This window comes from Tachysurus vachellii, chromosome 19 (genome assembly GCF_030014155.1).
Source record: "Tachysurus vachellii isolate PV-2020 chromosome 19, HZAU_Pvac_v1, whole genome shotgun sequence".
Lineage (NCBI taxonomy): Eukaryota > Metazoa > Chordata > Actinopteri > Siluriformes > Bagridae > Tachysurus > Tachysurus vachellii.
Genome location: NC_083478.1, coordinates 3,800,778 through 3,817,500, shown reverse-complemented (window position 1 = coordinate 3,817,500; position 16,723 = coordinate 3,800,778). Strand labels below are relative to the sequence as shown.

Here is a 16,723-nt window from a genome sequence, read left to right as displayed (position 1 = left end):
TTGTACATTGAATAAAGAAATTTCTAGAAGGCATGTTGTGTTTTTCAGAAGAGCACGTGGCAGTTAAATCCGACTCGAACAGAAGGTTTCGATCATATTCACATTCATTCTGGGCTCCTAATGAATTTAAGTCTCAGGTGTTAATCTCTCTCTCTCTCTCTATATATATATATATATATGTATTTATATATATATGTATGTATATATAAGGACATGTTTAGTCATATTGTGCAACTAAGTAAACAGTATTAGTTTTGGTCCATGGCCTTTTTCTTGTTTTTTTCTTTAACCTAAACCACAAGTGTGTATTTAAAGCACCATTGAGTTCTCTGGATGTTGCTGACATCAGTATCATCGTATCGTGTACGTTCTAGCGCTCTAATACTGTTTCAGTGAGAGGATTTGATTCCTTTCACACACGTGCGCACACACACACACACACACACACACACACACACACACACACACACACACACACCATGTATCATTTATCATGTTCAGTTATCAAGAAGCACAAAATCACTGATTTTTGTTGTTTTAAGTTCACCAAAAAAAGCCACAATTCCAAAAGTCTGAAACAAAATATGGGGTTAAGGAAACATACTGAGACTTGGTGAGGCTTTTTAAAAGAAATTTGTTTCCTGCAAGATTTTCCAGAATGTTCACTGAACGTCTTTCGGACTCCCGTTGAGAAGATCATAGTCGTACGCCTTAAAAGAATACAGAGCTGCCAGGCTTAGACAAGTGCTTCCGAATCCCTTTTCTGCTCTGCTGTGCTTTTGTTCACATCTAATCCGAGTCTGTTAAAAATCGTGTCTATAAATAGCGCCGCCGGGTCAGATACCGAAAGGCCATGTGTCCATTAAGATCTTGTCCACAATCGGAGGAGGTGGGATGAAATGTTCAAGTTTAAGGTAGAAGATGCGATGAAAGCCTTGAGTATACAGTGTTTTGAGCTCGGTCAGTTTACCCAGCAGCCGGGACAGGTAGTTTGGACGTGCCTCTTCGGAGACACTCGTGGCAATATGGTCTTTGAGGCACGCGATCAGATGGGTCTGGAAATCCTCTACCCTCTTGGACTCCTTCAGGCCATGTCGATCTGTAAGAGAGGAAGAACAGAGTGCGATATGAGCAAAAATATAAGCAATATATATAGAAAGAGTGGCACAAGAGCAATCGTGAGATGGCATGTGCAGTTAGGCGACAGTTTTAACTCTTCCAGAGAATAAGGATGCTGTAGATAAAAGTCTCAAAGCACTCATCTAATTAAGGACTTTTATCAAATCTGCCACAACCACACAGTCATTCAGAGCATAAAGGGACATGGAAGTGTATACAGTATACTGCACATAGTTCGCACGCGCACGCATGCGCACACGCACGCTTATATATTTACTTACGCACTCTATTATTATTTCAGTCCATATCATGACATTTGGACATTTTCTACTACTGTATTTCTGAAGCTACAGACTTTCCCTGACCTTCTCTTTGGCATGCATCTCAACGTCTACCATTTTATTTGAGTACGCATTTACTGACTTCATCTGAACTCAAGTTAACATGTAATTAATAAAATACAAAAGATTATTAATATGACCAGGTCGGTTTTTACACCTGTTGTCTTTTTCGTTGCCTACAGCAATTTGTACAGCTGTGTTTGTTGAACTTGCTCCTGATGTGTGTGTGTGTGTGTGTGTGTGTGAGCGCGTGTGTGTGTGTGTATGGAGCATATTCTTCCTGTGAATCAGGGATTTCCTCCCGCACATTGATTGGCATCTCTAAATTGTAAAATTAGTAAATCTACTAATCTGTAGAGTGTCTCTGTGTGTATGTATATGTCTGTGTGTGTGTGTGTGTGTTTGTTGTGACACTTAGCAGTATTGAGATGGATAGTATTGATGTATTGTTTATATTGAGGAGTAAATTATAGGGGAAAAAAACGATTCTATTCAAACTATTTAAAAGCTGATATTTGTCATTTTTGCCAGAATTCATTGACAGTGCTTTCTGGCAGGTTTTCCAAAAAAACCACTTCACTTTTTTCATTTTACTTTATAAGTTATTAATGGAAAAATGATAGTTTTCGAAACTGTTAATGCTTAGTACAGAATTGTCGGTCAGAGAGCCTGAAAGTGCCAGGGTGAAACTCACCGGTTATGATGACGAGCGTGGCGAGGCAGCAGAACGACGCCAGGTCCAGGTTCAGACGCTGTAAACCCTGTGAGAACTCTATGATGGAATCGATCCACTCGCCAAATCCCCGCACACACTGCGTGCGGTGCAGAACCACACCGTTGCAAAAGATCAGCTTGTCCGTCTCTGGGTCTGATCTGAAACAACCATAAGAAACCGGTTACAATTCTTTTCAATTAATTAAAGAATAAAGATTTTTCTTTTTAGTGTTTAAAATGAAACACTAAAACACACAGTCCACTGTTTTGACACTGAAGACTCCATCCATAAATTAATAAATAAAATGTAATATAATAAACAGAATAAATAATAAATACAAGCTTATTACCTAAAATTAAATGATTTTTTTAAAAATTATTTTATATTATGTTATTTATTTTTATTTAATTTAATTTTATTTATTTATTTTTACTATTGGACTTAAGTGGAAATGGTAATTAAGTGGAACATCTTAAAACAGAAACAATAACTTAATCCACAGAATGCATCAATATTAATCTTCATTTCTTCTGACCAATCAGAACCGAGTATTCGACAGAGCCGAATTCCAATCCGATTCTTATTAATGTGGTTAATTACCTGTAAGCTAGTCGTAATATGAAGAGCTCGACAAAGGCTGATTCGAACAGCAAGTCCTGGTCTTCCTTAGAGAAGGCGGTGAATCCCGGGATGCTTTCAGCCCACTTCCTGATCACGCTAATGGACCCGGTCAGCAGGTCGTAAAACTGCTGGATGTCACTGGCGTCCTCCTTTTCAGACATGCTAGTCACTGTCTGCTGATACTGAGAAGAAAACAAGAGCGTATAATCAACATTAATACAGAATCATAGAAAAAAGTGTCGATTTTCCCAAGCTGGTTTTTTCATGACTTTGTTTAATATTTTCTTTCGTTACCCACAATGACGTTTGACAACAGAGCAGCAGGATTTAAACGTCACATCATCATAACATTATAGCTGCACTGCATTCTGTTTGTTCTACATTGGATTTCTCGATTTCACCTTTTTTTATAGCTGCTTTTTTAACAGCAGGACCATGAGCATTTCTGTTTCAGATACCTAACATTTTTTTCCTCTGTTTCAAATATTAGCAGTACAAAATGCAAGGCTCACCTTCGAGTAGTCCAGTTTTGTGATGGCCGGGTTCGAGTCTATGTGAGCATTCACAAGAGAGTTGATGATATTCCCAGAAGGCGAAGCAGACACGGATTCTGTGACCGGTTTTGGTTTCGAGGGTAAACGACCCCTTCTGCCCTTTAAGCTGTCTGTTCTCACAACTGACAGGACAGGAGAATAAAATCATGTGTTAATAATGTAACAACACACGAGACTCATACTAGATACAACGACACGTTAACGCCGTTACTTAAGCTCGATAATGGACTTTTTACGATGAATAAAAACAAATATAAAAATATAAAAGTACAAAAAAAAAAAAACAATAAGATAATTAAATTCATACGTCTGTTGTGTGTAGGAGGTGAAAACTGCTAAGACTTTTCTCACCTTCTTTCACCATTCCGACTGCCAGGCACTTCTGAAAGCGACAGAACTGGCACCTGTTCCGCCGCCGTTTGTCCACTGGACAGTCTTTGTTGGCGAGGCATACGTACTTAGCATTTTTCTGCACTGTACGCTAAAAGAAAAACAAACAAAAGCTCTTTCAATTCGACATGGTCAACACGGTGAAGGAATTCGCGAGGCTTTCTATAAAATATACACTCAAGCACTTAAAGGAGCAGTATGCAGCTTTTCTAAATGTATAATAATCATCAGAAATCTCAAAAATAATATTTGCATAATAATATTGCTATGTAAATGATTTGTTTTGGTTTTTGTTTGTTTGTTTGTTTCGGGGTTTTAACATTTTCTAGCCCAGAAATAATCTAAAACCATCAAAATTCAGGATTTTTCTTTTGCCTAAACAATAACCAATAACAAGGCATAGACACTCTCATTTTAAAGAGAAGGAGTACTAAAAATTACAAACTGCTCCTTTAAAATTGAGTTAGATACTCACCTTAAAGAAGCCCTTGCAGCCCTCACAGGTGCGCACTCCATAGTGCTGGCAGGAGGCGTTGTCCCCACACACCGCACAGCACCCTTCGTTTCCTGTTGGACTCTTGATTTTGGGAGACAGCTGATTGTCCAGCAGGACCGAACTGTCCCTGCTGCTGTGATCCAGCCTGAGAGGACTGAAGCTGTTCTGATGGCTCCGAGAAAAGGGATCCTGATCAGGAAGCTGATGTTGCTGCAGCTGCCCCAGAGGGGACATGTCCTCTCCTGACATAGGTCCAAAAGTGAAAAAGGAAGGAGCCTGAGGAAGGGGCGTCTTCTCCAAACCCCAGCAGCCTGCTTCCGGGGAGCAGGACCCATATGCTCCATCCCAGGAAGGCACTGATTGGAACCCTGGAGTGGAGGGTGAAGATGCTGAGACGGGGCTGCCGAAACAGTTCGAGGCACCAGACGTAGACATGGCATCATCCATGTAGCTCAAGGTGAACGTACCAGGGTAGCAGCCATAAACCGAGAGGTTGTCCAGCTTGAAGGAGTCCTGACTTGATGTGGCGCCAGCACAGGTCGAGGCAGTGGCAGTCGCAGTGGCAAGCTGACAGGAGTAGGTATCAAATTCTCCCCCGTAGTGTCCAACCAGAGAGGTGATGCTCGGCAGAGAGGATGTGGAGAGTTGCTCCCGCTGTTCGCTCACGTCCATGGCCAACCTGGAGGTGAAGTCAGGGTTCATAAGCTCTGAGCTGAAGAACATGCTCTCATAAGGCTGGACTCCATGTTGGCTTTGAACACAGGTCATTTCTGTAGAGCAGAAGCACAAGAGCTACTTTTCAATATCTAAAAGCTACTTTTCAAAAGGCTTCCTTATTTCGCTCCTGCTCATCGTAAATGTGCATCTTGACCCACGTATGAAAATAAAAACCTTTTCTAGAGCTAGGCATAGATATTATCCACGGGTAAACAGAGAAAGAACCTGATGAGTGATGTAGTCATCACTGCAGGAACTGATTTCGAGTAGACGTTTCTGAGAAAGCCTGGAAAGCAGTCTTCCAACTTAAGAGCTATTTATATATCAGCCATATGAGTATATATAACTTTAGATACTGGCGTTCAAATCTACACCAGAGGCTGAAGAGGATATGAGTGAGATAATGAAGTAATGATGAAACCGACTGACTGAAAGCCTTTCGGCACTGTGCTTTAGGGCAGATGCCATCTGTTTTAATTCTCGATTCGAATCGATAGAAAGCACAGATCGTAACAAGGAACGAAGATCGATGCACAAGCATGTCAGAGAGGTCTATTTAAAGCCCAGTGGGCAAACTGGTGCACTGGAAGGCCTTGCCCCTTACTCAGATTATCGCCTTCACCTCTCTAACACACTGACCTTAAGCGATCTCTGAGCCGAACCAGACGTGTCCTCTGACTCCACGATCCTGATTATCGATCGACGATATTACCGCTTTCCAAAAAACCTACATGCAAAAAGCTTTTTTTTTTATTTAGCTATAATTTGATCTATTTACTTAATGAGCCTTTTGTTAACATCTCCTCTGATCCAGACGGCACTCTGGTAAACAAATACGTCTATTTTGTTTTGCAAAGAATACTTATTTTCATTGTTTGCATGTTGTTGAGATTTCAAAGCCAAATATGAGCTTTGCATGCAGGTCTGTCTGGTGGAGCCTGCGGAGATTTTAGTTGCCATGACACTTCATCTCGAATTTGCCTGCTTTGTTCTTTGTTCTTTGAAATGTTAGATGTTTCTAACATTGTAGCAATAAAACATCATTATTCCAGAAACAGTCCCAGAGACATTACAAACTCCATGCAAACGAGACTAAGAGTCAGGTTCTGACCAGAAACGGCAGATCGTATCGTATTGAACGGTCTTTAAAATGTCATTTTTTTGGGTGTTAAATACATTTCCCACATTTGCTGAATGTTGTCACAGAGCCTTGTGGACATAAGGAGCAGCTGTTGCACTTACATCACTCAGTTTCCATTCAGTATCCTCACTCTAAACTATAAAGAGCAATCTAAACATTTACACAAGATGTAGTGGAGCTGTTATAATAAGACAGGAGAGCAAGTTGGTTCTGGAGAAACATAGTCATGCTGTTTTCTTTAGTGGTTTCTCGTTAAATTACTAAGGCGCATCTTATAAGTCTCATAAATAAACCCTGGATGTAAAATGCATCGATTGATGTATGGAAATGTGCTGGTAATAAACCGGTTTAAAGGTTTTATCTATGATGTTCACAAAGCTCTGGGCTTAGATATTCTATAAATACTGTATGTCTATAAAATAACATGCATCCAAACACAAAAAGCATTCAGGACTGGAGATCTCTTGTTATTTAATCATCTTCTGAGTTACTTACACAAGTAAGGAAGGAAGCGCATAAAGGAAGAAAGCATGAGATAAAAAAAAAACAACCACTTACCTGCTTGAGAATAAATATGGTGCTGGACTTTATATGTAATGTCCGTACTGCGCGTGAAGCTCGTGCATCACCACCGTACCGCACAGCGCGCGCTCTCCCGACCGAGTTACAGACGCGTTTAGCTTTCAAGTGCCTCTGCTCCAATTTATACGAGGCGCTGTTGTGCCGTTACGTCACAGTCGCGTCCTCCCCTCGCCGTTCCACTCGCCAATACGCGCGCGCAGAAGCGGAGGAGCTCCCCGAAATCTTTCCGGTCGCCGTCCAATCAGAGCGCGCGAGCTCTGGCAGCGTGACGCACGCTCGGGATTCCATTGACGCAAAACGAGCCGGAGCGTCTGCTGGGCTAAATATAGCGGCACACGAAGGCAACGGAGCGCTTAAACTCTCTGAAATCGGTTAAAAATAGTGGCAGGGGAAGACACAAATAACCAAACACACAGAGAAAGATGAGACGCCGCGACGTAAAATCCCTTTATGTGCCATAGAAAAAAGCTGGCGGATGTTTACAAGCGAATAAAAGACACGTCACTGTGTTTAAAGAAGGAGCTGATGAGCTTCTGTCTGCAGTTCAGCTGGACTACACATGATATATATAGAACATATAGAACATATTCTCTCTCTCTCTCTCTCTCTCTCTCTCTCTCAACTTTTCTCTTACTTTTATTCTGATTGGCCTACAAAGAGGACACCAAATAATATAATTAAGCTATGGTGAGACAGAGAGAGAGCGAAAGAGAGAGAGAGAGAGAGAGAGAGAGAGAGAGAAAGAGACAGAGAGAGTGAGACAGAGAGAGAGAGACAGAGAGAGAGAGAGAGATAGAGAGACAGAAAGAGACAGAGAGAGTGAGACAGAGAGAGCGAAAGAGAGAGAGAGGAAGAGAGTTAAAGAGAGAGAGGGAGAGACAGAAAGAGGCAGAAAGAGAGAGACAGAGGGAGAGGGAGAGAGAGAGAGCGAGAGAGAGAGAGACAGGAAGAGAGAACGTGAGAGAGAGAGAGAGTGAGAGGGAGACAGGAAGAGAGAATGTGAGAGAGAGAGAGAGAGAGAGAGAGAGAAAGAGAGAGAGGAAGAGCAAGAGAGGGAGAGACAGAGACAGAGAGAGGAGAGAGAGAAAGAGAGAGAGAGAGAGAGAGTGAGTGAGACAGCTTTAAAGGAACAATATACATTTTTCTAGGAAACGTGTACACTTTAAGAGCAAGTTCAAGCAATAATACAGTTTGTTATATTTGATGTATTTCACTTTATTTCATTTAAACACAGGAAAACGTTTATGAGAAGAAATAAAAATCTCAACCTTCAGACTGTACAGAATTGTACTGCACAATTACACCAATTAGTCTCACCAATTAATAATATGCTCGTAATAATAAGGATTATTATGAGTTTATTAGCACTTCTGAGCAACGCAACCAGAAACACACAGGCGTTCTTGTCGCTGTCATGAGTGTTTCCTCTACACAGACATGCCGTGTGAATGATACAGCCTGTTAGATGTTGAAAGCACTGGATATTAACAGAGCCACAGACGAATCCTACAGCTTTTAATAGTCTCCTATCACCTCCTTTGGATTTTACTTTACACACACAGACATATTCCCATGACAGGCCTTCGCCCTCTCTGCCACATGGTCCTGGGTCTCACCGTACCCACAGCAAGGGGTCTTCAAAAGACTGCATGTAATGTCACTTAGTGATAAGTAGAAGAAAATATGTTTGTGTAAGAAGCCAGCTAATGAAGTGTTGAAGGAGGATTCGATTAAGTGTACGAAAAAAAATCGAGTGTATCTTATGTGCCTGCTACTCCAGACCCTGATGAAGATAAACTTTAAGAATACTCACGCGGATTGATTTACATGGATCTATTTTTAGCCTTTAGACTGACTTTTTTAGAGTGTAAGTCTGATTTACTACTACTAAAAAAGAAATGTATACATGTTTTTTTTTAAAAAAAAAGATCTTTATAGCCCTTTGAATGGTGCATTTATTTATTTATTTATTTATTTATTTATTTATTTATTTATTTATTAATCTACAGGAATTAAACTGTACAAGTTTAAAGGTTTAAAGCACACATACTACAAGCAGCCTTTAACAGTCGCAGACTGAACCGTATGAACAAAGCAGTCATGGTATATATGAATATGGGTGAAAGAAGCCCTGGTACAAGTATTTTTTTCCCCTCTGCAACACGAGTTGTAATTTCCCTTGTCATTTCGAGACCGGATCCTGGCAGCTCTGGCCCTGAGCGCCATTTGAGCTCAGTAAATAATCCAGAATGCAGCTGTATGACTTTACAAAGTTCTCCCACACCAACCCTGTTGCTACGCTCCTTAAACTGGCCTTGTGTAGCTGCCCACATCAGATTTAAAACACCGAAGCTTGCCTACAAAGCCAAAAACAGACCGGCGCCCACTTAACTCGAAGCACCACGCTCTCTCCACTCCTCCTGCACTGCTCCACTGATCCCACCATCATGAAGATCCTTCTCTGTTCTAGCAGCTGAGTGGTGGAATGAACTTCTCCAAGATTTACAAATAGCTGAGTCACTCTCTGTTTTCAAGCCTAAAACCTACCTCTTTCTGAAGCACTGAAACTTTTTATTTTTTTTGAAGAAACAACTTGTCTTACTGTATTATTTCCCAAGCGAGTATTTAGACTGATAGCACTCTTAATGCGAGACCTGCTAAGTGGACTGCTAAGTCTCGCTGGATGAAAGCATCTGCCAAATGCCGTGAATGTAAATGTCATTTTTAACATTCCTCCTTTTTTTATTCATGATGAGTTGATAATGAAGGAGAGAATGATTCCATGATGATTAATGATTCCACACTTGGCTGCAGAAACCCCACCAAGAAGCATGTTGAGTCTTCACAGATGAATTATTCAGAGCCAGAAAAGGTCACTGATGGAAATGACAGTTTCCCCAACACAGATTTCATCTCCTTAACCAACACAATCATGCCGATGTTACAGTAATCAACATCACAGACACCGGAGACGGTGTTAACATTAGTAACGACACAAACCTCAGCGACTGCACTGACCCTCTAAAGCAGCAGCAGGAGAAGAAACCACAGAGCTCACACAGGAAAACACAGAGACCGAGTTTGAGGACAATAAAGCAGAGCTGAAAACAGATGCAGAGGAGATGGAAGGTGGTATTGTCTCAATATCCACAGTACAGTGAAGCAGTCAGTTAATGTTGTCATGCAGGAGAATGAAGGCCCGAGATGGAGAACAGCTCACACATGGAGGATACAGAGGCAGATCAGATCAGCTACAGAACTTATATAAAACAACCATCCTTCTTTCTTTCTTTCTTTCTTTCTTTCTTTCTTTCTTTCTTTCTTTCTTTCTTTCTTTCTTTCTTTCTTTTTGTTCATTTATGTCTCTATTGTTCTTTTTTGTATCTTTCCTTTTATTTATTGATTTATTTATTGACTGCTCTATCTCTCTCTCTGTCTCTCTCTCTTTGTCTCTCTCTCTTTCTCTCTCAATCTCTCTCTCTCTGTCTTGCTCACTCTCACTCTCTCTCTCTCTCTCTCTCTCTCTCTCTCTCTCTCTCTCTCTCTCTCTCTCTTTCTGTGTCTCTCTCTAAGTCGCCTGGAATCAAGGCCCCACCCACTTCCTCTTGCTGCTGCCTGTTGTTTATCAGTCCTTGCCTTGAGCCCTCCACCTGCACTCAACTTCACTTTCGGATAGAACGGAGAAAAGGAAGCCATGCAATTCTAATGACGCGATTACTGTAGCTGACGTAGGAGGAATCCTCGAAATGGGGAAGCCCAGAGCAGGCACACTCCGAACTCCTGTCCTTCTCACCCACCAGTAAATGACGTGTCTGATTTCTTCCAGCAGAACACCACAAAGTTCTTCTCATGATCTTCTTAAGCAGTGTGACTGATGAGCATATGGCTGCTTCCTGTGCCACAAAAGTGACTTGAAAAATGGCAGCTCCAATCTTGCCTGAGCTTCGGGTCTGATAAACAATTTAGCAAGTTGTCTCTATGATTAACTTCTATACACAGTATAAATAATTCTTTCCACATTTAAAAGAAATACGGCAATCGATCAGCCAATTAATCCAAACCTAATTAAGAAGAAAGTAAATAAATAAATGTACACATTTTTGTAATATAGTTCCTCAGCCAAGACATGCCCAGTGTCTGAAGTTGCACTGGATCAATCAATAAGGTTAATGTTGCTAACAAGTGTAGAAAGCGTATAGCTACCAGTGTAGCATCCTGTAATGTATAAGCCTAATCATCACATTTGCGTCTAAAGATGTTTTTTTGGTTCAATAATATGATTTGTGTGTAAAAACAAATAAAAGAGACTGAAAACAAAACATCACTTTAGAACTATATTATCATCTGAATGTTTTCTGATGTACAGTTCAACACCGCACTTCTAGTCGGCCTGACTTTGTTACCAAACACCATGTGCTGACGGAGGCAGGAAGTGATGTGACTGTGAGATGACTGCTAACGTTTCTGTGTGTCATCATTTTGCCCGTTTTTCTCACTACAGCCATGTGTCATACAGTGGCAGAAACTTCATCATGCATATCCATTGCAAAACTAAATAAATGTGGTAGACCACATGGATTTAACCACATCTAGGGTAAAGGAAAAACATGTAGATTTCAAACCGTCCCTTTAAGGAAGCCTGACAAAAGGAATATATACATAAGAAACATTTCACTTTATATATGAAGCTTATAGGGCCATAAAAGGATTTGACGGGTTTGGTGTTGTACATTATGTGTGACTTTTTTAAAAAGCACACAGTAGCAGTTATAGTTAGACTAAAAGATTGTGGGGTCATATTACTGCTCTTCTGTGACGGCACGTACAGGATAGGATGTTCACAGTTCACGCACCGCTCACTCTACTCACATAGATGCTCACAAACACATTCCCACCTTGTGGTTGAGCAGTCGTTGAAACAGAGAGGTTCACTACCGGTGTGGTCTGCAGCTGACGGTGCAACTATCTTCATCTCTGCACATTTCTGAGCATCTTCATCAGCCTATACAGTAGCATGTCTTCAGGACAATTTACCATGACAACCTTTTACACAAAAAATATAAGAACTGCCGAGACTGTGGTCTATCGTCTAAAGAGAGTTGTGTCATATGGCATTAGTTCAACTCATTGCTGACATCTTAGTGTCACATGATCATTCTTTGTTGAAACAAATAGGATAAAATAAATTAAAATTGTCTGTGTTATATCAGTATTTTAGCTGCATAATGTGAAACCTCATTCACAATTTTGTTCAGCGCTTAGAATATATGTTGAGATGTTTCTGTAAAAAGTTTCATTCAAACTGTTCTGTCTATCAGCCTAGATACATGGCATGCACCAGCTCGCTGGTTAACCGTTACTAACTAAAGCATTAGAGCTAACAGCTAATAATCGAACTAAAAATATCTTTAAAACGTAACCTGCCTGATTTTTTTCCCTCCCTTTAATGTCTTACTTATAATAGGTCTGAGGCAATTTCTGTCTCATTTTGACAGATTATGTCAGACAGATTAAATTAACAATGAATTATTTTCATTGTTTGTTTTTTTTTTTTTTTTTTTTTTTTTTTTACCACAGCTTAGATACACAAGCTACAAAATGCTCCTTTGGAACAGAAACCTAGATAATGTTAGCTAGCTTACTGCTTAATGCTAGCTATCATTATATTTTTAAACAAGGTTTAGCCATAAATAACTAGGTTTCTTGAGGCATATTTTTGACTAAGAAATATTAACCTGTCGTAAATTGTATTTAAAACTGAGTGAGAAAGAAAATCAATTGAATTTGGTCTTTGTGTGGAGACAGATACAGAAACCTAACCCTAGGGGTGTGTGATATTACATTTGTCTACAGTATGTGACCCCCATGTAATTTTTCTAATGATGTATGTTTTAATGTATTTAAGTAATCATAATAGTAAATATTTTCCCTGTTTCTGACATATAATGAACTAAAGGTCAGACATTATGAATGACGCCCCACAACATAAACATTAATGGGATAGAAATACACAATTTGTGCCCAAAGTTTATTTGTTGTATTGGAATATATAATTGTGGCCTAGTTATATTATTCTGTGATCATTTTGTAGTGTTGACTGTTGTTGGGTTTGTAAAAGACTGCAGTTTTGCTATTAATTGTTTGATGTGAAAGGACGGGGGGCACGGTGGCTTAGTGGTTAGAATTTTCACCTCACACCTCCAGGGTTGAGGGTTCGATTCCCACCTCCGCCTTGTGTGTATGGAGTTTACACCTCGGGGGTTCCCTCCGGGTACTCCGGTTTCCTCCCCCGGTCCAAAGACATGCACGGTAGGTTGATTGGCATCTCTGGAAAATTGTCCATAGTGTGTGTGATTGCATGAGTGAATGAGAGTGTGTGTGTGCCCTGCGATGGGTTGGCACTCCGTCCAGGGTGTATCCTGCCTTGATGCCCGATGACGCCTGAGATAGGCACAGGCTCCCCGTGACCCGAGGTAATTCGGATAAGCGGTAGGAAATGAGTGAGTGAGTGAATGAGTGAGTGTTAAAGGACCTGAGAATGAAAACTCTCTGACTCTCAAGATTAGCATTGCTATATCTGATGATAGCTTTTGTTGTTTTTTCATGATATCGTGATTTAGGCTTGTTGTGCACGACAATGAAATAAAGAAAACTCTTGTACTCACAACTGGAGGTGTAAAAGATCAGCCCAGGATAAGACCTTGATCTTTGCCCATGTGGTTTTCTTTTAGAGTTTAACTGGTAAGCAGCAGCCACTGAACTGCTCAGAGTGATTCATCCTGCTACCAGGCGAGAGATTAAAATGCCATATTAGGGAAGTACTGCTCAACGTGTTAAAAGATGACATTTACACGCACCGCTAGCATGTCCCTGTGGTCGTACCCATTTGGGGAACAACGTACTTCACATATTTCATGTTGTGTGTAATCATTACTTCAAATGTTTGTTGAAATGGAAATATTAACTTCATGATTCCATCCTGAAATGTAGAAGCAGCCTGTTTTCACAACCAGTTCAACTTTTCAATCTATTTATGTCAGCTGATCGATTATGACAGAAGAACAAACAACCTAGCTGAAAAGCGATGCAGAAGAGTGAGAGCGACGAATCAAATGTGATACAAAATCTGACTTTATGTAGTTAGTAAGTTCTGTTGTCGTGGTAACTGCACGAATATGGTGGGAGCTGTCATTAAACAAAATCTGGTGAAAAGAAGACTGCTTTTAAAAACTTTACTACTGCCTCAAAGAGGTTTATATTTAATAGTTTTATTATAGTATTATTATAGTTTTCCATTGTCTCACAGATGACACTGGATTATATCATCACAGGGGACAGAACTCGTCATGAATCAGCTGACTGAAGAGAATTTAAAGGAATTTTTTTTTTGCAGTGCTTTTTGTGGATTTTGTTTTTTAGGAGACAACGTTCCTGTGCTTGGAACAATTTTGTTATAGAGAGAGACGGCGCTTAAAATGGCCGATTCCCCGATCAGCGCCCTGAACTATGGAGCCGAATGAGATACACACACTGAAAACAGTGTATGGGGTTGTACAATATAACTTAATAGACCATATATGCAATCTCCCTTCTGCTTGATATATTTCCCTAATTCTCCAAAGCAACTATGAATGGGTAAAAGAATACAAAAACCACAACAGGGTCTAGATTAACAGCAGATGGACTGACTCAGAAACAAATCTGCTAATAACACCTTACGTATAAAATCAGTGCTCGTCAGGTAGAGCAACATGTTTTTTTTTCCAGTTCTTTCCAAATTACATATACAGATAACCAGGGGCACAACAGTGGAGATTTCTGTAATTTCCAAAGTAACAGGATCCTTCTGCAGGCCAACAGAAAGACAAATGCAATAACCTGTCTGGGCGTCAGCTGCATGGCATCAGCGCTAATGCCAAAAATAACGATACGCACACTGCTGCGAGTCTATTCCTTAAAAAAAATCTCATGTAGTGCTTTGGAGAAACTTTGACATAATCTTGCAGTCTCTTGCAAGGTTGCTGGTGTACATTGTGTCATGTTCACAATGAAACCGAAAAGAGCTTGCTTTCTTGTTTAATAGCTACAGTACACGGTTCTGCAGGTTAAGAGCCAGTCGAAATGCTACAAGCCAGACAACAGCTCTTAATGCGAGAAACCTTTGTACCTAAAATGCAGTAATGTTAATTAGGCGCTTGACGTAGCCGACTGTTTACAACCGGACGGTCTGGTGACAAAGCAGGAAGTAAAGGACACGTTCAACTCATTCTGTGGTGGATGAAAAAACACAGCTGAGTAGTGTGTAGTGTGATGAAGTGTGAGAAGTCGTGTGTAGTGTGATGAAGGAAGTGCAAAAGAAGGGAAACTCGAATTCTGCTCACACTCTACTTTGAGTCTTTTAATAACAAAGATACTTAAGTTACTTCAGTTTTTTTTAAATCATAGTTTAGTTGCTTCATACCTCAATTTATGACTCCAGAAGATTAAACACTTGATTAGAGTAAAACAGTAAAACTTAAAAAGTAAAAAAAAAGCTGGACAACCGAGAAAAAACAGTGTGAATCTAAAATATTTGAGATATTCTGGGAAAATGCATCAGATTGGGACACCAAATCTGAAAAATTATTTCTTAGTAAAACTAAGTTTAAACAATATTTTTCTGATATTTCTTCACAGTTGTGTAGAATTTTGTTTGTTTGGGGGTTTTTTTTTCTGCAAAAAATTTTGTTTAAAAAAATAGACATAAGCCTAATCAGATACTGGCTGTCTGTCTTGTGGGCAACTGTCAAAACGAAATATTTAAATGCATGAGTGGAGGATATACGTTTTGTGTGTGTGTATGTGTGTGTGTGTGTGTGTGTGTGTGTGTGTGTGTGTGCGTGTGTGCGTGTGTGTGCGATAAGTGTTTAGATGGTCATCTCAGAATTCGTAAGAGTTTCCCCTCTTTTACACTTCCTTCATCACACTACACACGACTCAGCTGAAGGTGTGGATCTGGAAAGACTCCTTGGTGATCATCTGTGTTTATTCTCTTTGACCTCCTCCAGTGTTCCAGCAAAAATATCACTTGGTTTGAGTCATTAACATTAAGACTCGGAGATCTTTCTATACTGCTCACCTTATCCCATTTCACTTACTGCTGCAGTGGAAAAAAAGTTATCAGCAAATGAATAACATAACGTGACATTTAAATATAGGCTACACAAATTATATTAGAGTTCAAGGAGCACATAAAGCCCTGTGTCTTTAATCCCTGTGCCAGTGAGGAATGTGTGTGCTGTGCAGGATGGGCATCAATCCGCTGTTCCTTCACATGGGTTGTAAAATTTAAAACTGAAAACATGTCATCATTTGTTTGGATTGCATCCATGGATTTTGTGGCACTGAGCGCAGAGAAAAGTGAAGCTGTGGGAGTTCAGATCTAAGACGTGCTTCATATTGCAATGTAGAATGGGATGGAATTGCATACAGTATTTCCAGACACCATATAGGCTCGATTTCATGCCAGAGCCCTCGGCCCTTGTGTGTTCGAACTCCGGACTTCTCCGTGTTTGTGAGACATTTAACGCTGTAAATAAACAAGAGTTGTTTCAATACGGACACAGTACATTAATTTTAAAACAATACACAGAATTCCAAATGTAGATTTATCCTTGTTAAACAAGCCACAACAAAACGTGGTATGGGAAAAACTCCCTGAGATGATCTGATGTAGTAAAATGATGAGTCGCCAGGTTTGCCGATTTCGCCGAGAATAGATTTTAAGATTTTACTCTTTGTCTATAAGTCTCTCCATAATACCGATCCTCTCTATTTATCTGAACTTCTTCATCCCTACTCTCCTATTAGAAGTCTTCGCTCATCTGACCAGGCCATGTTGGCGGTTCCTCGTGTACGGCTCAAGCGTAGAGGAGAGCGTGCTTTTTCTGTGGCCGGTCCTAGACTATGGAACTCCCTGCCACTAGAGATTAGGACGGCACCCACCATATCTAGTTTTAAGTCCATGCTAAAGACCCACTTATTTTCTCTAGCCTTTTCATGATTTGC

The 16,723-nt window shown here is 40.2% G+C and overlaps 1 protein-coding gene across 2 annotated transcripts in view; it reads right to left on the bottom strand.

Moving 5' to 3' along the window:
* Positions 1 to 6,795, bottom strand: part of nr4a1 (nuclear receptor subfamily 4, group A, member 1) — a 7,204-nt gene extending 409 nt beyond the window's left edge. The window contains exons 1-7 of one of the 2 annotated variants that reach the window (XM_060894482.1): positions 6,653 to 6,795; positions 4,216 to 5,006; positions 3,702 to 3,831; positions 3,309 to 3,472; positions 2,776 to 2,978; positions 2,155 to 2,333; positions 1 to 1,099 (exon numbers count right to left, since the gene is read on the bottom strand). The exon at positions 1 to 1,099 is cut by the window's left edge and continues 409 nt beyond it. In XM_060894482.1, coding sequence (XP_060750465.1) covers positions 837 to 1,099; positions 2,155 to 2,333; positions 2,776 to 2,978; positions 3,309 to 3,472; positions 3,702 to 3,831; positions 4,216 to 5,004 — 1,728 coding nt within the window. In that variant the 5' untranslated portion in view covers positions 5,005 to 5,006; positions 6,653 to 6,795 and the 3' untranslated portion in view covers positions 1 to 836. The remainder of the gene's footprint in view (positions 1,100 to 2,154; positions 2,334 to 2,775; positions 2,979 to 3,308; positions 3,473 to 3,701; positions 3,832 to 4,215; positions 5,007 to 6,652) is intronic. The other variant, XM_060894483.1, reaches the window with a different exon arrangement.
* Positions 6,796 to 16,723: the final 9,928 nt, after the last annotated feature.